The sequence below is a fragment of the Triticum dicoccoides genome, chromosome 2B (assembly GCF_002162155.2).
Source record: "Triticum dicoccoides isolate Atlit2015 ecotype Zavitan chromosome 2B, WEW_v2.0, whole genome shotgun sequence".
NCBI classification, from domain to species: domain Eukaryota; kingdom Viridiplantae; phylum Streptophyta; class Magnoliopsida; order Poales; family Poaceae; genus Triticum; species Triticum dicoccoides.
Genome location: NC_041383.1, coordinates 496,506,439 through 496,532,885, shown reverse-complemented (window position 1 = coordinate 496,532,885; position 26,447 = coordinate 496,506,439). Strand labels below are relative to the sequence as shown.

The following is a 26,447-nucleotide window of genomic DNA, read 5'->3' as shown; positions in this document are numbered from 1 at the left end:
TCCTTGGCTCTTCATTGGGACGATTATGATTTGGGATTCTTACACAAAAGTGCTACACCACCCTGTTTGGCTTGCAGGCTATTAGATTGTAATCCTATGAATCAAATAATCCACATAGGGAAAAAATCCCTAAGGATTAGAATCCTTCAAAATTCTTTTTTTTCAAGAATCAACATAATTCCTTTAAAAATCCTTTGAATCAAAGAGTCCCTTAAGATATTTTATGCTTTTTTCGAGATACAAAGAGGTAAAAGTTGGAATCCTCTGATTATAGTTGACTTAATTTTCTTATACAGTTTAGTCACTATTTTTGATATGTCCAGGTTTAATTCAAAAGTTGGTTTCTTCCAAGTTTATCCGTGCAAAACGATTCAAGATATTATTTTTTTTGGACACAAGGTTTCAAGATGAATGCCATTTCCTAATGCAATGTGGGCATACACAAAATATATCATTCTGGCTTGCCCATCAAGAACATCAGATTATCAATATTACTATGTTACACTGTTTAACTGTTGATGGATGTTCCCGCAAAAAAAGGTTATGATGGATGGATGTCACACAAAGTGAAACACTACGATGAGAAAAAGATGTAGGAAGGAGGCAAAAATGTCATATATTTCAGTGCGCATAAGTGGCCATAAGGCCATTGCCTCTGGACTACTCGATCACAAAAATAAAACCATATTTATTATTTCAAGGTAGAATGAACTAAAGGCATTGGCATTACCCTAAAAGAAGAAACAATACAAAGAAATAAAACAAAAGTGAAAGCGGTTCTAAGGTAGAATAAACTAAGTGCATTGGTATTACCCTGAAAAAATAGAAATGAAGAAAAAAAACTTAAAATAAACAATAAAAAATCACACTTGGTTTGCATATAATTTACACTATTGTAGAATATTCAAGATCAAGCAAATAATAGTACAACTTATAGACAGTAGTATAAGTTGCACACACATTGCATAGAACCTGCATATATACATTCATATAATTTACACTATTGGAGATTAATCACTCCTCAACACGTGAAAAATGAGTTGCATTTGATATCATTGGTGTTGCCTCATAATCACACACGCGTGCAGAGGGACAGGCGGAAAAGTGTTCTGGCTTTAACAAATATTGTTGTATTTATCAAAATATATTTATATTTTCATAAAAAATAAAATGGAAAAAGGAAAAAGTGACTGACTAGAGAAAACATTCATGTGACTGATAATATAGAAAAACGGGTAAAAAGTTCTGCTGGGTAGGCCGTTCCTTCAGTGTTCTTAGTGGAGACTACCAGATATGGTGAGCTTTAAGGGATACGAAAACAATGTAAAGTTAGTGTAATTTTGTAAACACAAGCAGTTCAATATGTATACGTTTCCTAGAATTCTGTACTGAAACAAAAACTCATGACTATAAGACAAAGGCCAAATGATAATGATGAACTCGAGCTGTTACTGGTTATTATTCGACATTGTATATATAATTATATACACCCCGTGCGAATGCACGGTTGACGACTAGTTATATTTATTTGCCTGTAAGACATGTTTCTTATATGTTGTCCGTTTCTTTCCTCTTGGGTTCTTCATCTATGACTCCTCTTTCTCCACTCTCCTTCATGACCGCGTCGATGATAGGACCGACCACGGAATCCACCTCTTTCGTTATCTCATCAACCTGCGTTAACCAGGAAAGATAGAGAGTTTCATTTATGCCCTCCTACATGACAACGAATATCATCACATGCTAAGCAGTAAGTGCCCCACATGTTGCTCAGTGTACTACTCCCTCCGTCTCATAATGTAAGACATTTTTTATCACTAATGTAGTGTCAAAAACGTCTTACATTATGGGACGGAGGGAGTACCAATTAGCTGCCATCTAATTTAGCATGACGTTTTGGTTCTTCAGAGCAAATGAACAGTAAATTCAGAATGTATATCAAATAAATAAATAAAAATCTGATTTTTCACATATCCATGTAGTGTTCAAGGATGTTTGACAATTTTCACGCGAAACTGCACAATTTTGTTCGTCGGCCAAAAAACAAGATTCAGTGGTCTACAAATGCTAAACATGGGGCACTCAACTTGGTTTGCTGCACAAGTCAATATGATTGGACTTTTCCTCTAAGCATTTGCAGATAATATTTGTACATGAACATGTCCATGTCCAAAAAAAAATTTGTAGTCTTTTTATATCTGCAAAAATATTTTTAACGCGCAGGAGCAAATGCTATCCGGAGCCGAATTGGATATCCGCTACACAAGTAGTGTAGCAACGCTGCTTAACATGCTTGTCCCTATAACTCCAGAAGTCAACACGCATCTCTAACTTGCGGATATAGCATGGAATGGCCGGTAACTTGCACGGCTGCACCATGACCTAGTTAAGCAACAGCACTGAACATCAGCAGCTGCCGTAGTGTAAACGTTGAGGAACTTTCAGCTTTGGATTCACAGGAAGCCAAAACGTGCAAGTAATAAACTAAGCAATCAACCTAACCTTATGGATTAGTGCCTCGGCTTTCTCGGCGTCCTCCTCGATCGCATCGGCGACGGCCTTGATCCTGGATGCTGCCTCCTTGAGGCCTTCATTTTCGGGAAACGCTTCGGCGACCTCGCCGGCGACTTTCTCGGCAGCTTCGGCCACCGTGTCGATTACCTCGACCGCCACCTCTGCTGTCTTCTCCACCTTATCTACAAATGCGATTTAGAATTACAACCAGACAGAAGTTGAGATGAAAATGCACGCTAAGATCAACAGATGACATATACAGAAGTCGTGGATATCTGAATCAGATTTACCTTCCAATGCTCTTATCTTTCTATAAATCGGTATTGCAACAAGGACGGCACCGACGACCAGGGTCACCCTGAGAGAACCATACATAGCCTGTGAATGTGAGAAGGAAATCGACGAAACGCGTGTAACCGTACCCCCTCTGCACTCACCATGAAGGCATGTTGGGCATAGGGAGATTTCCTCTTGGTAAATTTTGGGGGCCTGGAACAGCTGCGGGGATTCTGAAAATGACACGTGAAATATACTGAACGATCTTGTACAGTAACTGCATCCTAAGAACAAGAAGGCACTTACTGTGTTGCTCTCCTGATCGGCAGGTTATGGTTGGCGCCCCAGAACTTCATGGCAAGGATTCGCGGGCGATGAGCCGATGCGAATGAAACTGTGCTCCTTCGATGCCGAGAAATCTCCGGAGTGTAGAGCGCCAAGGCTTTGGAAGCAATGGAAGATATGAGGATCGCCATGCGTGAGATCTTAGGGAAGAAGGTTTCTTCGACGTCGAAGCTACTCTTTATGGGTTTCTACGGCACATAACTTGTGGCAACCTGCTTGTGTTGCTTTCTTCTGCAGAGTTATGCTCAACTTAGATCTTATCAGTCTGCACCAACCATTCAAACGTGAAAGTGACAATCAGTTCACATTACCAGGATATCTATAAACTGCTTTAGTATACATAGAGACACGCGGTTGCCTGGTTCCTTAAATTGGGTTGCACGACAGAGGTTGACTGTCAAGTAAGATTGAAAAAATGTTTTTCCAAAAAAAGAGAGATTGAATAAATGAAACGTTACTTCTGACACCTCTGTGCCAGAAAATACCTGCACTCCAAAGGCCTCTCCCTCTTGGTCGCCATGATGGCGGCGCCTACGGGCGTCATTTCCTTCTTGAAGGCGTCGTCGCAGTTACTCTTCGTCCTCCATGTTGCTTCGAGGGAAACCTTGATCCTTGGATCATGCGGTGGCGTCGCTCCGCTTTCGCGCCTCTTTTTTTTGCGAGAAAACTTCCGATCTATTCAACATCTGTCAAGGTAATACAAAGAACACTAGAAGTCAAATTTACATCCAGGTTCATAAACCACCTAGCGATGACTACATGCACTGAAGCGAGCCGAAGGTGCCGCAGTCATCGCCTCTCCCTCGTCGGAGTCGGGCAAACATTGGTGTAGTACCCGACTTATCGTACACGGCTCCGTTTCTTTGTGGTGATTCATTCACGGTTGAGAACTCCAAAGACTTCAAGCGGCTTCCTCGTGTAGTTTATTTGGAGTGTTTTGGGGTAGAGTAGTTGTTCATTAACACCCATGTATCTACCCTTTTTGTTTGCGGGTGCCATGTATCTAGCCTTCTATGTGTGTTGTATGGATGTATTTGTATGATTGTTGCTTTATATATAAAGCGGAGCGCAAAACTCTTTGGGTAAAGGTTGTAGAAGGTTTCATTCTTTATTTTGTTCTGTTTTTCTCTTCATCATTTTTCTTGGGTTTTATTTAAGATTTTTTTTCAGATTTTCCTTTCCTTTTCTTTTTACCCCCTTTTCTTGTCCTTTTTCATTTTTGAATTTGATGAACATTTTTTGGCTTGCGAACATTTTCAAATTCATAAACTTTTTTAAAATCCAAAAATATTTTTCAAATCTTTGAACAGTTCTCCAATGTTTTCATCATTTTTAGAGCCTTGAACACTTTAGAAAACCGCATTTTTTTAAATGTGAATATTCTCCAATTCAAGAACATTTTAAAATTCACAAGAACTTTGGAAATATTTTCAAATTCGTATTTTTTTCCTAAATTTACAAAAATTATTCAAATTCACCTTCATTTTCAAATTCGTGCTTTCTTTTTCAAATTCATGAACATTTTCTAAATTTGTCTTTTCTTCCTCAAATTCATCAATACTTTCAAAATTCACAAGCATTTTAAATTTGCGAACATTAAACAAAAATTATAAACATGTTTTGAGCATCTTTGGGAGTTTTGTGCGGTGTGAAACAAAGGGAAGAAAAAACCCACATATCATATCTACACTACGCAATTTTAGGAAGCTTATGGATGGTTTTTTCTTTTTTATTCTTTGTTGTTTTCTAAACATGTTTTTTTGGGTTTCTTGATTGGTTTTTTATTCTCTGTTTTTTTTTGTTTCTTCTTCGTTTCATTTTTCTTTCCTCTCTATTTCTTTCCATTTCTCTTTTCAAAATTTATTAATACTTTTTGAAAAACTAAAATATTTTAAATTTGTGAATGTTTTTAAGTTACACTTTTTTTTGACTTTTTGGACATTTTGCGAGTTTACGAAAATTTTATGATTTCGTGAATTGTTTTTGAATCCACAAACTTTTTTGAATTCATGAACATTTTTCAATAACTGAACATTTTTCAATGGTTCCACCAGCGGTTCAGGGAAGCTTCAGATTGTTTTTCTTTTCTTTTGTTTGTGCTTTCACAACCAGTTTTCCAGGCTTTCTTGGTTGGTTTTTAGACTCTATTTTCTCTTTTTGTGTTGTTTCCTTCTCCTTTTCTTTTCATTTTCTTTTCCAATTCATCAATTCTTTATAAAAAATATACAAATATTTTCAATTCTTGAAGACCTGTTAAGTTACAAAAAAAGTTACTGACTTAGCGGATACTTTTCAAACTTGGTAACATATTATGATTTCTTATTTTTTTTGAATCTGTGAATTTTTTTGTATTCGTGAGTATATTTTTGAGTTACCCGTGATTGTATTTTGAATTCATGAGCAATTTTGGAATTCACCAACAGTTTTTGAATGCGCAAATAGTTTTTTAGATCTGTATACATTTTTTGAATTCGCTGCAAACATACTTTTCAATTTGTGAACATTTTGTGAATTCAGAAACATTATTTGAAAGCATGAGCATTTCTGAATTCGTGACCATTTTCTTACCACAATCATATTTTGAATTCATGAATTTTTGAAATGCACAATGATTTTCGTAATTCGTCATGAACATATGTTCTTGAATTCGTTGTGAATTAGAATTGATGAGTATTTTTTGAATCCATGGACAATTTTTCAATATGTGAACATTTTTTGAATCACGAACATTTCTGGAATTCACAATTTTTTTAACACTTTCTCGAATTCATGAATAATTTTTGAGTTAATGAACATTTTTTATTCGTCAACAATTTTCCAATTTATGAACTTTTTAAAATAAGTGAATATTTTTTTAAAAAAATAGAACTATTCAAAGTTAAAAAAACGCGAAAAAAGTCGGTTCCCATTGCTACTTGGGGAGGGCTAAATTTGGTCCAGGATTGGTGGAATGCGACGGTTCTTCGCTGTGGCCACAGGAGGAAGGCGGTCTTCTCGCTGCTCATGCTAGTGGCACATGAGGTTAGGAAAGAGAGAAATGCTAGGGTTTTCTGCAACAAGGCATCGATGCCCTATATTGTCATTGATAACATTAAAGGGGAGGTAAAGAATTGTGTTCTCCGCATGGCAAAATATTTGAGCTCAATCATGTCACGAGAGTAGGCTGTTTTGCTTCCATCTTTTGAGGGTCCATTACCTTGTTCCTTTTCTCCTTTACTAGTTAAATGCCGGTGCGTTGCTACGGACGACAGATGATTCAAATACAATGTTCATGTTACATAATTATTATGTTAAGCAATGTCATGAGCAAACAGTGAATAATTATCTTATATCTTAATTTTGTCGACCACCCAGTGATTGAAGCACAAACTTCACTTAGCAAATCGTATTATCGTATGACAATCAAGTTAAGCAATTTCTATGACCAATTATTGCACAATTATTTGAAATCACAGTTGGTTCAATTTCTCTCGGTAACACACAATACCAAGCTTTGTGTTAAACATGAATGACTCCCCATGACGGAGGTGACCTGCACAAAATAAACCTCTCATAATTAAAAATTTGGAAATATCTAGTTTAATTCAAAAATATATGTACACATAATTACTGAAAGTATAAGTGACAGATGTCTCACCTATGATGTAAGTACCTCCCTATAGACGATGTTCCTCGTGTAATTACCAACAGGACAGTTGGAGCTCTTGTTCTTGCGGTAATCTGAGCTATTCCTGCTGCTATCGTCTGAGATCTTTTTCTTATTGTTGGAGCTCTTGTTTTTGCTGTAATTTGAGCTATTCCTTCTACTATCGTCTGAGACATTTTTCTCATTGTCTGTAGCCGGGGCGGTGAGGATCTTGATGTTCTTTCTAGCAGTGGATCTAGATAGCGCGACATACAACTGCCCATGAGAGAACACTGGCTCGGGCAAGTATATACCCGCGTTCGGGATAGTCTGCCCCTGTGCCTTGTTGACCGTCATGGCAAAGCTGAGCCTAATAGGAAACTGCTTCCTCTTGAACTGGAAAGGGAACATCTCGTCATCACTGGGACAAAGGGGGATCCTTGGCAAGAAGATCCTCTTTCCACCATGTTGCCCTAGCACAATTTCTGCATCGATGGCATTCCTCTGGAATCCTTGAACCACCAGCCTCGTGCTATTGCAAAGTCCATTTGCGGGGTCAATATTTCTGAGCAATATAATAGGGCAGTTTATCTTGAGCTTCAACACATGTGGAGGCAACCCATTAGGGGTCAAAGTGTTAAGGAACTCAGATGGATAATAGTTATGAGGGTCATCGACTGTTGAATCAAAGCTATGATACACCATCTCATCTCCGTGGAATCGGTTGATCATCTTTATATTTATCCTATCCACACAATCATTTCGCATCGATAAGATTGCTCTGGAGGTGATGTAGTTTGGATCAGACATATTAGCACCGAGACTGGGAAAAACATTATCTATCAGTGTATCAAGATCAGTGCCCTTCCCAGTACAGGGCACACATATCTCGTCCAGAAGGCGGACACAACCATCATTATTGGTCTCCTCCTTGCCATCACCAATGCGCAACAAGTATTCAGCAAACCACGGGTCGCTATGTGCCCTCATATTGCGTACCAACTTTAGGTGGCGCATGCAATCCCAAAGGTAAGACCTACGCAGTGAAGAATCAATTATCTGAGCCCTTGACCCCTTACGGACAACAGGGAGGACTTGCTTGAAATCTCCACCGAATACAACTGTCTTTCCACCGAATGGTCGGTCTGGTCGGCTCATTATATCGCGCATACTATTGTCTAGCGCCTCCACTGCCTGCCTCTTTGTCATCAAAGCCTCATCCCATATAATGAGGGAAGCTGACTGTAAGAGCTTGGCAGTTCCACTCTGTTTAGTGAAGCTACAAAACCCACCATCGTCAATGCTTAGCGGTATCTTGAACCGTGAATGAGCTGTTCTCCCTCCGGGCATTATGGTAGCTGCAACGCCGGACGTGGATGTTGCTACTGCAATCTTTTTCTGTCCACGGACTTTTGCAAGAAGTGCCCTATATAGATAAGTCTTCCCGGTGCCTCCAGGCCCATCCACAAAGAATACGCCACCCTCATCACTGTCAACAACATACATAATTTCATCATAGGCTTTCCTCTTATCTGAATTAAGTGAGTCTGATAGATTTGTGTCATCAACATTGAGCTCAATGGTGGATTCCTCGAAGATCTCCCTTGGCATGCTGGAAGCAGTGTCATATTCTTCATTGATACCAGGAAGAGGGAATGACTCTATGTCCTTTCCCATTGATTGTAGCATATTCCTGATATCTATCAGAACCATTTGCTCAACCGCAACTTTGGATGGATTGTTGCGGCGATAGTCTTCTGACATTGCCTCCAGGTGCTTCTCCCAGAGTCCACGCACATTACTTGGCTCACAGAATACCAATATTGTTGCAAAGAGCCTTCGTAGAGATGATGGCATCTCGTATAACGTAGATTCAGTAAGGGACTCATCAAGTGTGTTGTCTCCTTCGATCAATCCCCTTCTCTCTGCAGCTTCACGAAATGTTGGTAGGATCTCACCATTAACTGTCCTTAGGTCCTCATAGGATGTGGCGCCAGTGACATGGTTTAAGAGGACCCGCAGGTAATAGCGTTCACCCTCCGCGGGATGAGCTGCCACAATTCTTTCAACTTGTCCACCTGTATCTTGTTCCCTTCTTCTCCAGTATTTATTTTTCTTACTTTTCTGCCAGGTATACCACTCAGGGAAGTCCCTATACAAGATAGACCGAGCCTCCTCATGTAACCTATTTGCCTCAAAGTACTCTGTAAGCATTGACTTCTCAGCACCTTCCTGGCTAACCACTCGTTCGATATCTTGGCCCTTTCTGAATGACACCATGTGCATGTTGGGCAGATGGAGTTGCAACTGCATCACATGTGGTGAGTTCTTGCTCAATTCAAAGCCATATATCCTCCATAATGCTTCCGGAGGAGTCACCCACCTAGCGTCCCTATCTGTTTGATCTCATCTATACCTCCATTTTTGTTAGCCTTGTCAGACTCACTCAGAGAAATAGATGCTCGATCATGACCCTTGTATATGTACTTGAACAGGTATTTAACAGCCTTTATGCTTCCACATGCCTCAACATTGATGTGACAGTTGAAGTAACGCAGGAGGTGCGGATTGTATGGGACGACCCACCTATTATCCAGCCATTCCTTTCGGACCATTGCTTTAGAACTGTCATCACGTCGTCTGTATAACGGGTAGGAATCCTTGCCCTGCAACGTAGCCGCATTGAAAGGTCGAGGATAGTGATTCTTGCAAGCAGGACGGCCTTTTGTGCATGGGCAGTCACGATTCAAAGCACCACAAGGTCCATGCATCATATGCTTCACGACCATCTTGTACAATTCTGGGTACTTCTTCTTGTTTGGGAGCTCGGCTGAGATAAGACGGTCATATTGCTCGGGGCATGTGAGCTTGTACCGCCCCTCCATGATGAGAAGGAAGTGGGCATGAGGCAGACCCCTCTTCTGGAATTCCACCACATAAACATAAGCCCTCACCTTGCCCAGGATGTCCTTCTGAAGCAACTTATTCTTGAGTTCCTCCAACTTTGCCCTAAAAACACGAACAACGAGATCTGGACGATCCTGAGGTGTCTGACCGGGGTAGAGTTCCTCCCTAATCTCATCCCAGTTTGGGTTGCATGTCATTGTGAGGAAGACGTCCGGCTTGCCATACTTTCGAACTAAGGCCATGGCATCCATGTAGCGACGCCTCTTGTCCCGTGGACCACCGATAAAAGATGTAGATAACACTTTTCCAATAGCATCTGCCCTACCCTCACCAACATGTAAGCTATCCACCAAGCACTGGTATAGGTCCGCCCTTATCGTATCTTGATGGCCCCATATATAGTCCAACCGGGAGTTCTCTATCTTGATGTGTGTGTCTACCGCAAACTGTTGGAAAAGACGCTTACCATAGAGGATTGGGTTGAATATCCCAGGACGCATCTGAAATTTGTAGCAGTAGTAGTCCCGCACAGACACACATAGTCTCCCTCCGGAACCTGCATAGAAAATTGAAAAAAATATGGTGTTGTAAACTGGAGAGTATAGTGCAAACTATGAACTGCGCATGTAATAACTAAGCGCAACACTAACCTGCATTATCATCCTCGTACTCATCATCTTTATCACCAGGATTAGAGGACTCATCACTATGACCACGAGCTAGACGGGCTGCATGAGCTGCCATCACAGTTTCATAGGACACACCTTCCTTCGGGATATCAGCATGCCACCCAAGTTCGCCTCTAGGGAAGAATAGAGGGTACGACAACGCATCATAGCATCCATGATAGGACTTGATTCCGTATATATCTCTATTCTTCCCATGCAGGATGACACTATTACCGAACTGTCTACGATGTTCATGCCCTCCACCCACACAGCTGCTACTTCTGAAGTGGTCGGCGCATTATATCTTCTCTGATCCATCCTTTGGTCAAGGTTAAGTGTTATGTGATAGTCATCCATATCATCAACATGCCCCATACTATGGAGGTGTTCAGAGTATGGGTTGCCACGAAGTATGTCGACCAGTCGTGTGATTACTTCTTTGTCTTTCTGGCACTGCTCTTTGCGACAACTGCGATACCTATGCTCTAAACTGGGATCATCATCATAGAAGTAGAGCTCCAGATGACTACGATCCAAACCATCTTGTTTGCCAAATGACCGTATATTGTGGTACATTTGGCCATGGGCACGGAATGTGTAGATAGGATGCTTTAATGTGTTAGTGGTATCACTATCAAGGTGACAATATAGTGAGGTGAATGAGAAATGGCTATTGAAAAACCTGATGTTGTCACGAAAATGCCTAGCAGCAGGGTCATCACTCGTCCATAGCTTCATGAGCTCAGGAGGCGTATCCGGGTTGGCTAGTTTGATCTTCCCCTTACGGCAGCAAAACCCCATGGTCTCACGCTCAAACTTCTTTGCATAGCGTGCTTGCAGTCTTCCACTGGCTTCAAGTTGTGTGTGTCTGTTGGGACCTTGCTATACACCATGTCATAGGGATCTGGAATGCTTGCAACTGAGGCAGACTCGTTGTCAGACTCGTCCATTTCAATATCGTCATCGGTGTCATCCTCTGAAATGATAGTGAACATATGAGTACTAAAATCATGCACGTGATGTGCACGCTACAACGTGGAACATGTCTAAAGTACCATTCCCAGCGAACATGTAGCCTTCCTCGTCTTCTGAGTCTTCCTCCAAGATGACGCCCTCTTCACCACCTATTGTATAGTTATATATGAGCCCCATGCCTCAAATAGGTTGTGCAATGTTTTTTGTTCTTAAAATTCTAAAAAAACTTACCATAATCATTGCCTTGTGAGTGTGTTGGGTGTTTTTGGGCAGTCTCGCGCGTTGGAGATGTGTTTTCTGTTAATATAAAACATAAAGTTATGGTCATTACAACTATCAATGAATTCCATTAGAGAATTATAATAACAAAGGAAGAACATTACCATTATTAACAATGATCGATTGGGTTTGGTGTTCTAAACCATTTACGCCTTCCAAATTCATCGACGAGGTTTCATCCATCGATGCAGTCTCATTCTTCTTAGTACTTTCATAGAATGCTTCGTTTCGACGACACATCAATGTGTGCCGTTCTCCATGTGTTATATGTTTTCTCCGTGATATTTCACTCACATCCATATCATGGGTCTCCCCATCTGCCATCTGCTCCGAAGTAGACTGAATATAAACAGGGGTTCCGCTGACTTTAGGAATAGACCAATCACATGTGGGTATGGAGCCATCACGAACAATCTTAGGAATATACAATGGGTTCTCCATGGCTATGGAATCCTTGCTCAGAGTATTGCGCACTGACGCACGCAATGCCATCTTTGTGTGCTTTTGATTGGGAGTCATATTGGCATAACTTGCCCTATCCTTCGCACGTATTGATTCAAGTTTCTCTAATGACATCACATGACAACGCTAAAGTAAGAGTTGTGGTTGACATGGAAATATGATGATCAATCTGTGTTAAATGATATTACTGACACATTCTCTAATGAAATCACATGATAACCTAAAGTAAGAGTTGTGGTTGACATGGAATTATGATGATCAATCTGTGTTAAATGATATTACTGACATATTTGTCCAGTGTTAGGCAACCTTTACCTGATGATGATTTCCTTGCTTCACGCTGTCTTTTTAGAAGTTCACCTTTTTTTCTTGCAATCCATCAATGCATATCGTTCGCTATCCCGTAGCCTCTTCCGCTCTTTGGAATCTATGGGTTGTGGTTGAATCATCGATGATGTTGGCCCATCATTACTGCAATTGTTGATGGCAATAATATCTAGAAATGAAAAAAGCACATATTTAGTACAGTACAGAATGAATTATTAACAAAGTTGCTTCCATTTTAACCACTAATTAGTGGCCTTCATACCAGTCATGAGGTTTTCTTGCCCCTGGGATGGCAAATCAATTGATGCTCTTTGGTATGTGTCATTTCTATTTAACCACTCACTATCTTCATTAGGCACCACATTTTCCTTGTTCAATGCAATGTCCCCTTGTTAAACAAATTATCAGATGTATTAGCTAAAGTAGAGAACCAACAAATGATATAACTGCGAATAATAAGCCGACACTCGATGGTGAAGCACACCTTGACCAATTGTCGTTATCTGCACTTGGGAGAGCACAGATGGACTTGCCCCCACTTTCGCCTCTTCAGAACTAACTAATGGTCGAGCTCTTTTTTGTTGATAGGCTTCACGGCGCTTACGTAGTAATTCATCTTTTTTCTGTTTATCCATTTGCGCATATCGCTCCCTAGCACGTTGCCTCTTGCGTTCTTTCATATCTGTAGGTTGCCCTCCATTACTAATGTCGACAACACCTAAAAAGCACACAATTTAGCTAGTTGATGTGCATCAGATGGTTCATTTACACGTAATCCAATCAATATTACTTGCGTTGACGGAGTTGGACAGGTCTTTAAAGGGAGTGCGTTCAGTGGAACGTTTAGGAGACTCCATCTGCAAAGAAAATAAATAAGGAAATTAATAAAATAGTTCTTGTACGTTTCAGTAAATTCATCACAATATCTTCCCACTAACAGCTATAATATAAACTGCTGTATGGACAAGGTGGATTATTCATAGGATTTTACGCTAACACTCTCTTGTGCAGCTGTGTTCTGCAAGTCCGAGATGCCCCTAACTGTTTAACTCATGTGCAAGTAAATCATCTATGCCGGATATAAAATAGATCACTGCCTAATTTTTGCATAGCCGGGCAAACACATAATTATGAAGCACATTTTCTGGCAAAAAGAGCATGCAGGCAATTTTGTACATGCGAGAAAACAAACAAACAAATACTTCCGAAGGATACTACTGTGAATTAGGAACATATAAGCATCTCTCAAGTCTCACCACATATGGTAGATTTCAGCTCATAATCAACTTCTGGCTCATGCAACAACAGTTCAAGCGCACAGAGATTTTTTTTCAGGAACAAAACACAGGCAAGGAGCTATGGTAAAACTTCAGTACACACAATATCTTCAGTATTAGCATGTGCAACAATATCTTCAGTATTAGCACAAAACTTATGGCCGTTTGAGGTTCTAGGCTTATATAGAACCAAAACACCAGCAACACTGCCTACAGAATCTACTATTAGGAGTTTGAACTGGCAGCTTTCATTGTACTACGTCCTCGCATCCATTCATACATTCAGCCAGCTTGTTAAATGGGACGGATAGAGTATATGGATCGTGAGACAAATAAGTCCAACAAGTGGTGCAGGTTTATCAATGAAATTGCAAGCCACTGTGTTTGGCAAATTATTGTATCTTTTTTATTCACGTAGATCAGTAGTAAGTTGCACAGGTTCATGGATCCCTTAACCCAGGGGCACTATGCACTCAACATGAAAACACTTGTTGGTAGCAGATTACCAAAATTAACAAAAAGTTGATCGATGAATTTCTGAAGATTTATTCGTGATGCGAGATCCGAGAATATAAAACTGAAAGAAATAAGAATAACATGATGCAATTAGGCACACGTGATCTATGGAGATATACGTGGGTGTATGTGCTCGAGCCCAAGCACAGGTTGGACATGAGCAGCCGGCGGCAGTGGGCAGCGCGTGCTAGATAGGGAGAGGCGGCTGGACGTGCTGGTCGGGGCGATGTACGAGCAGGGGAGGCGCGACTATGGAGAAGCTCGCCGACATGGCCGTGGGAGACAGTTGGGCGACACACATACCTGGTGCAGGCGGATCTTATCCGTCGTGCCGTTCCCGCGGCAAGGCGTAGGACTGCCGGGCGTGGCGTTGTCGTAGTCAATGAGGCGAGGTGCAGCCGCCGGCGACGGACGGGAGGACGTGGCGATGCCGACCGCGGCGTTGTTGTAGGCGGAGAGGCGCGATGCAGTCGCCCCCGGCGGACGGCAGGGCGTCGGTGCGATGCTGTTGTAGGTGGGCAGCGCGGTGCGGTCGCAGACGACGGACGGTGAGACGAGGGTGAGCAGGGGGCAGCATGCACGGAGGTGGCGGTTTCCTTGTACCAATCGTGGAAAGAACACAGATTAAGGAAGGGATTAGGGAGGCAAGTTAATGTTAATAAAGGCTCTTTTAATTATGTGTACTAAGAAGAAAAACGTGGAGGGATGTGTACTAAGAAAAAAAAACGTGGAGGGAGGGAGTCATTACGTGGGGAGGGGGATGTGAAGGTTAGACGAAAGGAGCTAGCGAAATGGGAACGCCGCTCGTTTTTTAAGTAGTCTCTATCTCTACTACCTAAAAGAAACGTAGCGTTCCCTCTTCCCTCTTACGTCGTCTGCCGTTCGTCGAGCATTCTGCTTCTCTTCGGCGTGCACATGGGCCAAGCCCAGCAAAACCGCGCCAGCCCACATGTCCCTCGCACGTTCTGCTCCCATCGACCAGGCGTGCTAGGTTTGGGTCGTCGCCAGCACCAGCGCACCCCTCGCCTCCTCTGCCGCACCTCGCCCTTCTATGTCGGACCTCGCCGCCGCCGACCTCTGGTACGGCATCACCATCTGGACCCTCCCCACACCCTGCCAGCACGCCGCCAGACACCCTCCTCGCCCACACGCGGTGGCCTCTCTGATCCCACGGCTGCGCTCGCCCCTGTCCTCGCCGGCGTCGCAGCCTCAGGACAGGTAGACCCCAGCTCCGCCGCCTGCGGCGACAGGCCTTTCTTCCACCGCCTTGGGCCAAGGAGACCAGCCGCCTCCTCCTCTCCTGACGCACCACCCTGCACCAGCCTGAATGTTTGTTACTTACACTATTTTTTAATTCAATTGACTTTTTCAATGTAGATTATTGAAGCTCTTATGAAGTAGCGATTGACTAAAACCAGGGGCAAGATGAGGATTTGTTTGCTTGAACAACAGAGATTGCTTGGATTAAGTGGGGTGAAGATGTTCTTGTTGTCTATATCTGAAATGAAAAACCTGATGAAGATCCTTCTGAGGAAAGGTTCTCTTTGACTGTTTGTTCTTTGAACTCTTTTCCCGTCTCCTTATATTCATGTCTTAGTTCTATTTTTGGGTAGGCGTTAGATGTGCCTCTTCTCGCACTGCACAGGGCCATCAACAGAGAAGCCAAACAAGCAACACTGCAGTAGGAAAAACAATGATACACGGCGCTCTCCCAGTGCGCGCGCCCAATATAATGTAAAAGTGGTAGTAGCTTCTTGTTATTCAGAAAGTAAATGTAGACATTTGTTGTAAGATTCCAGTACAGTTAAGATTTTGAGGTGAGATAGTAGCCGTGTTATATTTATAAAACAAAGTTCTGTACTCAGTCTAATGTTTCGTGCCTCACGAATGAATTCAGGTAAAGGCAACAGCTGCTAGCTGCTCTGCCGCAGGTGCAAAGACAAACTTAATCCTTTGCCGAAAACAATTGCACTACGCACAAGCACAATCACCTGTAGGCATGGGTGAAGCCAGTAGTCAATGGGTCATCTCCATACTCCAGGTTCAGCATTAATTACTATAGATTAGTGTGGTATTGCCGAAAACAATAGTACCAAGCACGAACACAATCACCTGAGTATATTACATTGGGTATACCACTGATTACTATTTGATTAGCATCAATTTCTACAGGTTTTGAAGGCAAGAGATTCAAAGTCGGGCTGTAATCTCATTGGGGTCGTTTCTTATCATCATTGGGGACTGCATGTTTTCAACAGACCATTTTTATCTCATATCCAGTAGTTTTGATGGCAAATAGACACTGCTTTACTATAACTTTTTTGTGTGGGCGTGTCCTTTTATTACGTTGGAACTTGGAAGTGGTATGTTGGTGTTGCATTTGTGACACTAAAAGTTGTACTTGCTAATGATACCAGGTGGTATCTTGAGAATGTGTTATTTCCTTGAAATAATCACCATTGTTTTGTCACTTGGTCTTTATCACATATTGGTATACACTAGAACATAGTAACAGGCTTGCCGATCAAAACATCTGTTCACGGCTTGTTCATCTTGTATATTACTTAAAACCAGATGGACACTGAGCCTGAATGCAGAATAGTTTTTTTCATCGTTGCGAAATATTATTTTGCTTTAATCAATGTGTATATATATATATTTTTTCCATGGCTGCCAAACACCCCGTCCAAATAAAACACAATCAATCTACGCATTATATTGCCAGATGCAACCCCCAAAAAAGTCGCCAAATGTGCAATTGAGGGTGGTGGAAATCTTGGACTGGGGAGGAGGAGATAATTTGATGAAGAAGAAAAAGAAGAAGAAAATAAATAAGAAAAACAAGAATAAAATGTCCATGAGAATTCTAAATGTATAAATTTGACATGATTAGTGTTGGACCACTAGAATTTTATGCTCCTTGTCCGTCTAATTTTATTATGCTCCCGATGCAACGCACGGGCAATTACCTAGTATATATAGAGAAGATTAATGAGATGAGAAAAAACTTTGGCCACTACTTCAAAAAATAAATAAAATAAGTGAATCTTCTTTCGCACAATGAAATGGCGCCATCTCAAGAAAATAAATAAATCGCAGGGCAAGACACGCGAAGCAACCGGCGCAAAATCCAAACCCTAAACCCCAAGAGGCGAAAATCCCACAAGTCCAGACAGAAGCGAGAGTCCCCCTTCCCAACCATTCCCTCCGTGGAAGAGAATCCACAAGCAGGAAGACCAGGGGTTGTAGGAAGACCAGGTTTTGGGGGGCGGCAAGATGAGCACGGTGGACAAGATGCTGATCAAGGGAATCCGGAGCTTCGGCCCGGAGAGCAAGAACGTCATCACCTTCTTCAGGCCGCTCACCCTCATCGTCGGCTCCAACGGAGCCGGCAAAACCGTAATGCCCACCAATCCAATCTACTGCATCCTACAGTATATTCCACTATGTGGCGCGTGTATGCACCGGCTGACACATTCATGGCTTGGGTTCTTTTGGATTCCTGCAGACGATCATCGAGTGCCTGAAGCTGTCCTGCACCGGCGAGTTGCCCCCCAACTCCCGCTCCGGCCACACCTTCGTCCATGACCCCAAGGTAATACCGTAATACTAGTACAGTACTATTTTAAGGTTGTTACTCCCTCCCTCCCATAATGTAAGAGTGTCAACGGAGGGAGTACTATTTTCCTGTTTTGTACTCATTTTGTTTTCGATTCTTACTTTTAAACATGCTTGTGTGGGATTCAGGTGGCAGGTGAAACCGAAACGAAAGGGCAGATTAAGCTGCGGTTTAAGACGGCAGCAGGAAAGGATGTGGTGTGCATCCGATCTTTCCAGCTTACCCAGAAGGCATCAAAGATGGAGTTTAAGGCAATCGAGAGCGTCCTCCAGACCATAAATCCACACACGGGCGAGGTTCCCTTTTCTAGCTCAAGATGATGTTTAACTTGATGTTATTTATATTGCCATATAATGTACTTAAATACGGCTTATGACACTAGGTGCAATCCAAAAAAGATCTTGCATCTGCTCCTGTTTCTAACTCGAGTATTATTAATATGCTATGAGTTATTGAGCATATCAAGCACCTCTTGGCTGTTGTAGTTGATAATTGCTATTGCTGTACATATCTCTGTATACTGAAGGAGAAACTAAATAACATTTACCCCATTTGGACAGAAGTATATCAAAAGGATTAGACCATTGACATGTCCTGTGAACCATGTAAATTTTCCAATACCTGAAAGGGCATATGATTTACGCTGTTCCTTGTTGTGTTTGCGTCTGGCCATAGAAAATCTTCTCTAGAACACTCCTCTGCTTTTTATACATCATATCCATTTACAACTTCAAGTAGACTGATAGATATGCACATTAAAAAAATCAATTCATTAGAATCTTGACAATGGAAATTTTGAATCTGCACAATAGATTTTTCACAGATGTTCTTTGTTTGATTCCAAGTGGTACCGGTATAGTAGGATACTTAAGTGGTGTATCACTAGAAGGCTATCAGCTTTTATAGAATATACTGCTGAATATAAACTCATACCCTCACTGATTGGTTTTTCTTGTTGAGCTCAGAAGGTTTGTCTCAGCTACAAATGTGCTGATATGGATAGGGAGATTCCAGCCTTAATGGGTATTTCGAAGGCTATATTGGATAATGTTATATTTGTGCACCAAGACGAATCCAATTGGCCGTTACAGGACCCGTCAACACTTAAGAAAAAGTTTGACGACATCTTTTCTGCTACCCGGTACATGAATGCATTACTATTTACTTAATAATTTAGAAGCTGCGATCAAGGCCATAAATTTTCTTATTTGATTGCTGCAATCTGTTTAAGATGGGGTTAATCTTTCTGTGAAAGTGTGGAGCTGATGTCGAAACTAGCATCTCACTACCTTAATTTCCAAATCTAATGTACAGCTATACCAAAGCTCTCGAAGTCATAAAGAAACTTCAAAAGGACCAAGCACAGGAAATCAAGACTTTTAGGTTAAAGCTGGAGAACCTTCAAACTCTTAAAGATCAAGTATACAGGGTAATTTTTATCTTTTTTCTAGAATGCGCACAAGCATGCGTATCATACATGGTAATTTGTATCTTCATGATTGTAGAATTTTAATTTTTGTTGTGTTACTGGCTTACTGCCATGGGGGATATATATGTGATATACAAGTACATCCCTGTCATAAGGTGACAGTGATTCATTATAACACTTCACAATTCACATTACCCTAGTAGACTACTTCATTTCTGCTGCCTTTACTCTTTCGTTGTCATACTTCCCAGCTCATTTTCTACTAGATGAAAATGAGCTGGGAAGTATAACTACTAGGGTAATTTGAACAGATAGATCTTCAGTGCACAGCTCATTTTCTGCTGCCTTTACTGAAGATCTATCTGTTCTATACTTCCACTGCAGTTTACTTTAATTTTTTAGAAGGGAATGCTGCTTTTAATGCTAGTTTAGTTCCCTTACTTTCACAGCTTCGGGACAGTATTGCGCAAGATCAAGAGAAGTCAGATGCCTTAAAAGCTCAAATGGAGGACCTGAAAACAAACATCCAGGCTGTCGAAAACAAAATCCGTCGTACCGAAACAAGTATCATGGACTTGAGGAGACTTCAGGAGCAAATTAGCACCAAGGCAACAGCTAGAAGTACATATTTAACACTTCAGCAGCAACAGCATGCTGCCCTTTCTGAGGAAAATGAAGGTCAGCAATTCCTCATCATGCCAGTAATTCTAATGGCTCCTTTGCAGCATAGCGACAGTTTACCTTGCTTTATTTAGATACCGATGAGGAACTGAGGGAGTGGCAGACAACATTTGAAGAAAAAATTGCGCTACTGGATACAAAAATCGGTAAACTTGAACGAGAGATGAATGATGAATATACAAAAATCTCTCTGCTATCTGAGACCATCAATGATTCAACACGTCAAATAGGGAAGCTCCAGGCAGAAGCTGATGTAATGCTGCAATCCTTTTCTTTTTGACTGGCTTGACCATTTCTTAAATAATAGTGGGCACTGTGGTACGATGTTAAATACAAATATGTTATTTTCAGGCTCACGTGTCGGTGAAGCACGAACGAGACTCAGCCATCAGAAAGATATTCAATAAACATAATCTCGGGCCAATTCCTGATGCTCCTTTTACTAATGCTATTGCCACGAACCTTACATACAGGACTAAAGCAAGACTATCGAGTCTCGAGGACGATTTGCAGGAAAAGAAGGTTATAATGCCTATTCTTCGTATTTTTTGGAATTTAGTCGCAAAAGTAAACACTTCCATTAGAACTTTCTGATTTTTTTAATAGTACTCAATATTTTCTAGGCAGTCATTTTGCTGCCTATTTTTGTTTGGCGTTTCAGCGTTCCACGACCATCTGATATGCTCATGCAAGGTTGCTTGCTTTAGCATACTTTATTATTCAAAGCATCTGTGCAAGTACATGGAATAAATTAGGAACGAGTCAATGCTGAAAACCTGCATTCTTATCATGTTGTCCCTTAGTAATCAAGTTCTTTTTCTTAAGCAGAAATCTAGTGAGACACAGTTAGAGTTTCTTTGGGGACGTTATCTCAAAGTAAATGTCCGCTACTCTGAAGTTGATGGCCAGATACAATCTAAGAAAGAATCTAAGGTTAGTAATGGAGGACTTGCATGCATATGATATTCTGTAACTGATATATCATATACCATTTGTTGATATGATATATTAAACACCTTCCAGATAGGTGTTTTAAGGCGCATGAAAGATAAAGAGAATGAACGAGATGCTGCAGAGATGGAGCTTTCAAAGCATAATCTGGCCCGTATTGATGAAAGAGATCGGCATTTGGTATTTATTTGACCTAACTATTGTTGTCCATTGGATATATTCATCGATGTATAGCTTTACTTGGCTGGTCTGCAATTTTAATTTGTTCCGTCTCTAAGTTTAACATTCTTAATTCTAAATAAGTAAGTCCCGCCGGCACCCGCTGCGCCGCCGGCGACCAGGGGCCCTAGCCGCACCTCGCCGGCCGCCCGCGTGCCCGCCAGGCAGCGCCTCGGCCCCCGCTCGGAGATCCACCGCGTTTCCGGCGGTGCCGCTCTCGACGCGGACGGGTTCCAGCAGCCGCGCCGCAAGAACAGACACCGCCGGCCGAACCAGGACGGCTCCACCAGCCGCTCGCCTCCCCGTCGTCGCAGCCCATCTCCGGAGGAGGTGGCTGGCTTGTGCTTCCGATGCCTCGACCCAGGCCACCGGGTCCGTGATTGCACCAATGACGTCCGGTGCAGGCGCTGCCTCTTCTCAGGCCACGAGTCGCGTGACTGCGACTTCCGGCGCAACGACGGCGCGCGGCCTCGCCGTGTCGCCCCAGGCGGTGCCGGGTCGGTCCAGGCCCCCCCCGCGCACCGTCCGGCCAACACCCCACCCGCGATCACCGCGCCTACACAGCCGGCGGCCGCTCCCCAGCCGCGCCCCGACGTGCCCGTGCGGGTCATCATGGCGCAGTCCACGGAGATGGAGGAGGCCGAGCAGGTCCTTGGCCGCGCCATGGTGGCATCCATCACCGGCAACAGGCCGCAGGTGGCCGCGGCCGAGGTGGCCGAGCTGCTCTACCGATCCCTGGAGCTCTCCGAAGGCGACTTCACCGTGCACGAGCACCACCCTGAGGACTTCCTCATCCTCTTCTCCTCCCTGGAAACCAAGCGTCGTCTCAATGGTGAGCACTTCATCCGCTCACCGCGGTTCGCGCTGTCGCTGCGGCCCTGGTGCAAGCTTGCGCATGCCGGCGCCGGCGGGTTTGAACACCGCGTCGAGCTTGAGCTCCGCGGCATCCCCGCCCAAGCTTGGCACCTGTCCACCGCCGAGCACATCCTCGGAGCGAGTTGCTGGATCGAGAGGCTGCATCCCCGCACGCGCTCTCGCGAGGACCTGGCCGTCTTCCGCCTGTCCGCCCGTGTGCACGATCCCGCCGACATCCGCCGTGCCGCAATCCTGGAGATCGTCGAACTGCTACCAGCCCGCACCCCCTCCGAGGCGCCGGAGGTCAGGACGCTCACGTACCCTGTCTCCATCGCGCTCGCACGCGCCACCACGATACGGGCCCCCCATCCCAATGCCCAGGCGAACGACGACCCCGGCAGAGGCGGCGCCGGTAATGGAAACGGCCAAGGTCAGGGCTCCGTTCATGGCAGGGCAAGGCGCCGTGGCCGGAAGCGAAGGCGTTCCGACGATGTGCCAGGCGGCAGGGCTGATGGCATGGCCATGGACGCGCCTGCTTGGCGAGCCTGCGACCACTCAGGACGGTCCGACGGGCTGAACACGGCGGCCTCCTGGCCGCAGCCGGCGGCGGCGGCGCCACCCATCCGGCCGTCGCGGGACGGCATGCTGTCGTGGCCGGGTCAGATGGGCCCCGCTCGATCTCGTCACCGAGCCAAAAGAGGGAAAAAAGGAAAGAGGAAGGGGCCACAGCTGCAGGCTTTGGCGGCTGATCCTACGCGAGCAGTTGTCTCATCCGATGACGACGCGCGGTCGGCTGGCCAGGAGCCAGCTGGTGCGCTCCCAGTGGTCGCTGAGGAACCAGAAGGCCCAGACAGTTCAAAGTCGGGCTCACACCACGATCTCGAGGACGATTCCGTGGATCCCACCACTGCTGCCGCTGATTCATCCCCGTGTCGGGATCTTGCCCTTTTGAGCCAGGTCCCAGACTTGCAGTCTGGGGAGCCTGTGGCTTCTGGGCGGCCAGGATCGCCTGCCGCCCTGTCGGGGCAAAGCAGCGCTACGCTTGCTCCTGTCGCTCCGGCGGGCCCAGGTATCCCCACTGACCGGTCAGCTCTGTCCCCAGACCCCACTCCTGCGGCGCTGGCGGGAAGCGACGCACTGACTGGCGCCCAAACCACTTCTGTGCCCGCGACCGCGGGATCTCCTCCTGGCATGGCTCCTACCGGGCCAATTGGGCCAAACAGGGCCGGGCCGCTACACGCTGTACCCGACACCCAAGCCATGTCATCCATGGAGGCTGCTGCCGGGCTAAGGGCCGCTGGGGCACAGGAGGCCGAGGCCCAGAGGACTGTTTCGATCCTGCAGCGACCCCAGGGATCCTCCACGCCGACGCCCAACACTGATCAGCGATCGTCTGTACCTGAACCACGCTCTCCGACATCTGGACGGTTCGCCTCGCCGCCGATCACGATGCGGCGATCTCGCAGCCGCACAACCACGCAGCAGGTTTGGACGCTTGGCGAGTTTCTGGCCGCGGCCACGAAGCACATCAGCGCGTCGCTGCCGACCCCTGGGAAGCGGCCACGTCGCCCACTCTGCTTCGCCCCACGGCGAGGACGCTCCGTGACTGCGGCCACACCCCCGGCGGCGCCGCCGACGGCTGAACGGAGGGCGCGCGTGCAGATCCTCCGCAACCTGGGGATTGTAGGCACCAACCAAAAGATCACAGCCATCGAGATGAAGGCCTACGATGACATGTTCGCGGCACCAATCCCCCTGTCCGTGCTGAAGGCAATCGCTGCCCTAGTCGATCGGGAGATCCCAGCGTGCTTTGCCTCCCCCACGCGCACGGCCGCGGCCACGGCCGGGGACAGCTAGGCCCGCAGACCATCCATCGTCGACCTCTTGTCCATGGATCACGAACTAAAAATCGCGGTTTGGAATGTACGCGGCCTCAACTCGCGTGCACGACGTTGTGCCATCCGCTCTCTGCTGGGCACTACCGGAGCATCCATTGTATGCATTCAGGAAACTAAGATGGCTTTGATCTACTCGCCCATTGTGCTTGATATTCTCGGCTCCGAATTTGACGCCTACACGTACCTGTCGGCTGATGGCACGCGGGGCGGTATCCTTCTAGCCTGGAAGAGCAGGGCTGTCACGATCTCCGATCCGTTGCTCACCCAGAATGCGCTCACGGCCAAGGTATCCGTGGCCTCTGGGATGCCGTGGTGGCTGACGACGGTCTACGGACCCCAAGATGACGCGGATAAAATTCTGTTCCTTCAGGAGCTGCGCGACATTCGGGCGGCATGCCCCGGCCCATGGATGCTATGTGGTGACTTCAACCTCATATACCGCACGGAGGACAAAAACATGGGCGGCCTGCACCAGCGCATGATGAGAAGGTTTCGCCGCGCCATCAACGACCTCGCCTTGAAGGAGATCTATCTCAACGGGCGTCGCTTCACGTGGTCGAATGAGCAATCGCCGCCCACGCTAGTGCACCTTGACCGCGTCCTGTGCACATCGGACTGGGAGGACGCGCACGGCGAATGCCATCTCCGGTGCCTTGCTTCGGTCGTGTCGGACCACTGTCCGCTGCTGCTAGATTGCTCCCCCATGCCGATGGCGCACAAACGCTTCCACTTTGAGGACTATTGGCTTAGGCTTGACGGCTTCCACGACACCGTTGCCGCGGCTTGGAGCTCCGCGCATGACGACGACCCTTTCCGGCGGCTGGTCAAGCGTCTCCAGGCCACTGCTAGACGCTTATCGAGTTGGAGCGCCAAGTCCACGGGCAACATACGGGAAAAGCTGGCCATATCCCGCGAGCTGATCTTGCGATTCGACAAAGCACGGGAGGACCGGGCGCTCTCCCCTCCGGAGGAATGGCTCCGCAAGCAGCTCAAGGTCGCCTACCTCGGCATGGCATCCTTGGAGCGCACAATCGCTAGGCAGCGTGCCCGTATCGCGTCTCTCAAGGACGGCGACGCCAACACGAGCTTCTTCCACCGGCAATGCTCCTATCGGCGACAGAAGAACCGCATATACAGCCTTGCCGTCGACGGGCATGTGCTCACGGCTCATGAGGAAATGGCCAACGCAGCGTTCTCGCATTTTGATGGCCTGCTGGGCACCGCTGTGGACCGGGCGCACACGCTGGATCTCTACCAGCTCATTGAGCCCAGCGACCTTGCATGCCTAGACGTGCCCTTCAGCCAGGAGGAGATTTGGGAGGCGGTCAAACGCATGCCGGCGCATAAAGCGCCTGGACCAGATGGATTCACCGCGGAGTTTCTGCGTGCCTGCTGGAGCATCATTCGCCATGACATATGGGACGTTTTCGAGCTGCTTTACACGTTGCGCGGCCGCGGGTTCAGTAAGCTTAACCAAGCGCTGCTGACCCTGCTGCCTAAGCGCGCGGACGCCCACACGCTTGGTGACTATCGGCCGATATGCCTGATCCACATTGTGGCCAAGATCGTCTCGAAGGTCCTTTCGTTGCGCCTTGCCCCCAAGCTGGATACCCTTGTAAGCAGCAACCAAAATGCATTCATTGCCGGGCGCAGCCTCCATGACAACTTCGTCCTAGTCCGGCAGTCCCTCAAGATGCCGCACCAACTTGGCGCACCCAGGATCATGCTCAAGCTCGACCTCACACGTGCCTTCGACTCCATCTCGTGGCCCTTCCTCTTTGAGGTGCTGCGCAAGTATGGATTTGGGGACCGATTCCGGGAGTGGATGGCCATTCTGCTCTCCTCGGCAAGCACGCGGGTCATGATCAATGGAGTTCCCGGTCCGCCAATCTGGCACCGGCGCGGCCTACGACAAGGTGACTCCACCTCACCACAACTCTTCGTGCTGGTGGTGGACACCCTTGGGAGACTGATGCGACACGCCCTACAGACCGGCATCCTTCAGCAGCTGCATCCCCGACGAGCCATCCCGGCGATCTCTCTTTACGCCGATGATGTGATGATGTTCTGCCATGCCACTACTGAGGAGATCGCCGCTGTCAAAGGCATCCTGGACGTGTTCGGTACGGCTTCTGGGCTCCGCGTGAACTACGCCAAGAGCTCGGCCACGATCCTTCACGCCGGCGACTACGAAGTGGGGCTGCTGGAGCCACTCGGGTGCCCCGTCGTGGCCTTGCCGGTTACCTACCTGGGCATCCCGCTCTCCACTCGCCGCCCATCCGCAGCGCAGCTGCAACCCCTCGTCGACGCGGTGGCGGGCCGGCTGCCTTCCTGGAAAGCTTGGCTGATGAACAAAGCGGGACGGCTAGCGCTCGTCAAATCGGTGCTTAATGCAATACCGATCCATCAACTGCTAGCGCTTGCGCCCCCAAAGAAAACCCTGAAGCAATTAGAGAAGATTCAGCGCGGGTTTCTTTGGGCCGGCCGCGCGGATGCCCACGGTGGACATTGCCACGTCAACTGGCGTAAGGTTTGCCGGCCACTTGAATATGGCGGCCTTGGCATCCGGGACCTCGAGCGCACGGGGCTACCACTTCGGCTGCGCTGGCTATGGCTCACGCGCA

General features: G+C 45.9%; 4 protein-coding genes and 1 long non-coding RNA gene across 5 annotated transcripts in view; 1 reads left to right on the top strand and 4 right to left on the bottom strand.

Annotated features, from left to right (window-relative positions):
• Nucleotides 1-1,426: 1,426 nt before the first annotated feature.
• LOC119367889 lies at nt 1,427-3,358 on the bottom strand. Its single transcript, XM_037633270.1, has 5 exons — nt 3,097-3,358; nt 2,952-3,023; nt 2,805-2,872; nt 2,503-2,696; nt 1,427-1,674 (listed from the first exon to the last, which is right to left on the bottom strand). The coding sequence occupies exons 1-5, from the start codon at nt 3,264-3,266 to the stop codon at nt 1,549-1,551; spliced, it is 630 nt and encodes a 209-aa protein (XP_037489167.1). The 5' UTR covers nt 3,267-3,358; the 3' UTR covers nt 1,427-1,548.
• Nucleotides 3,359-6,576: 3,218 nt separating this feature from the next.
• LOC119367887 (ATP-dependent DNA helicase PIF1-like) lies at nt 6,577-7,770 on the bottom strand. The gene is made up of 2 exons (XM_037633269.1): nt 6,773-7,770; nt 6,577-6,667 (listed from the first exon to the last, which is right to left on the bottom strand). Exon 1 carries the CDS (start codon nt 7,748-7,750, stop codon nt 6,773-6,775), a length of 978 nt encoding a protein of 325 aa, XP_037489166.1. The 5' UTR covers nt 7,751-7,770; the 3' UTR covers nt 6,577-6,667.
• A 3,346-nt stretch (nt 7,771-11,116) lies between these two features.
• On the bottom strand, nt 11,117-11,608 carry LOC119367886. The gene is made up of 3 exons (XR_005176465.1): nt 11,542-11,608; nt 11,391-11,459; nt 11,117-11,311 (listed from the first exon to the last, which is right to left on the bottom strand). It is a non-coding gene; the product is annotated as an uncharacterized LOC119367886 (long non-coding RNA).
• A 769-nt stretch (nt 11,609-12,377) lies between these two features.
• LOC119360959 lies at nt 12,378-15,266 on the bottom strand. The gene is made up of 6 exons (XM_037626384.1): nt 15,212-15,266; nt 14,475-14,767; nt 13,169-13,235; nt 12,863-13,096; nt 12,641-12,766; nt 12,378-12,547 (listed from the first exon to the last, which is right to left on the bottom strand). Exons 1-6 carry the CDS (start codon nt 15,264-15,266, stop codon nt 12,408-12,410), a joined length of 915 nt encoding a protein of 304 aa, XP_037482281.1. The 3' UTR covers nt 12,378-12,407.
• The window catches only part of LOC119364448 (DNA repair protein RAD50-like), a 28,297-nt gene continuing 16,948 nt past the window's right edge, over nt 15,099-26,447 (top strand). The window contains exons 1-13 of the mRNA XM_037629923.1: nt 15,099-15,389; nt 15,549-15,905; nt 16,069-16,212; nt 16,344-17,570; nt 17,680-17,766; nt 17,919-18,086; nt 18,756-18,931; nt 19,105-19,219; nt 19,669-19,897; nt 19,975-20,153; nt 20,252-20,422; nt 20,729-20,833; nt 20,924-21,031. Of these exons, the coding sequence (XP_037485820.1) occupies nt 17,448-17,570; nt 17,680-17,766; nt 17,919-18,086; nt 18,756-18,931; nt 19,105-19,219; nt 19,669-19,897; nt 19,975-20,153; nt 20,252-20,422; nt 20,729-20,833; nt 20,924-21,031 (1,461 nt within the window). The 5' untranslated portion in view covers nt 15,099-15,389; nt 15,549-15,905; nt 16,069-16,212; nt 16,344-17,447. The remainder of the gene's footprint in view (nt 15,390-15,548; nt 15,906-16,068; nt 16,213-16,343; nt 17,571-17,679; nt 17,767-17,918; nt 18,087-18,755; nt 18,932-19,104; nt 19,220-19,668; nt 19,898-19,974; nt 20,154-20,251; nt 20,423-20,728; nt 20,834-20,923; nt 21,032-26,447) is intronic.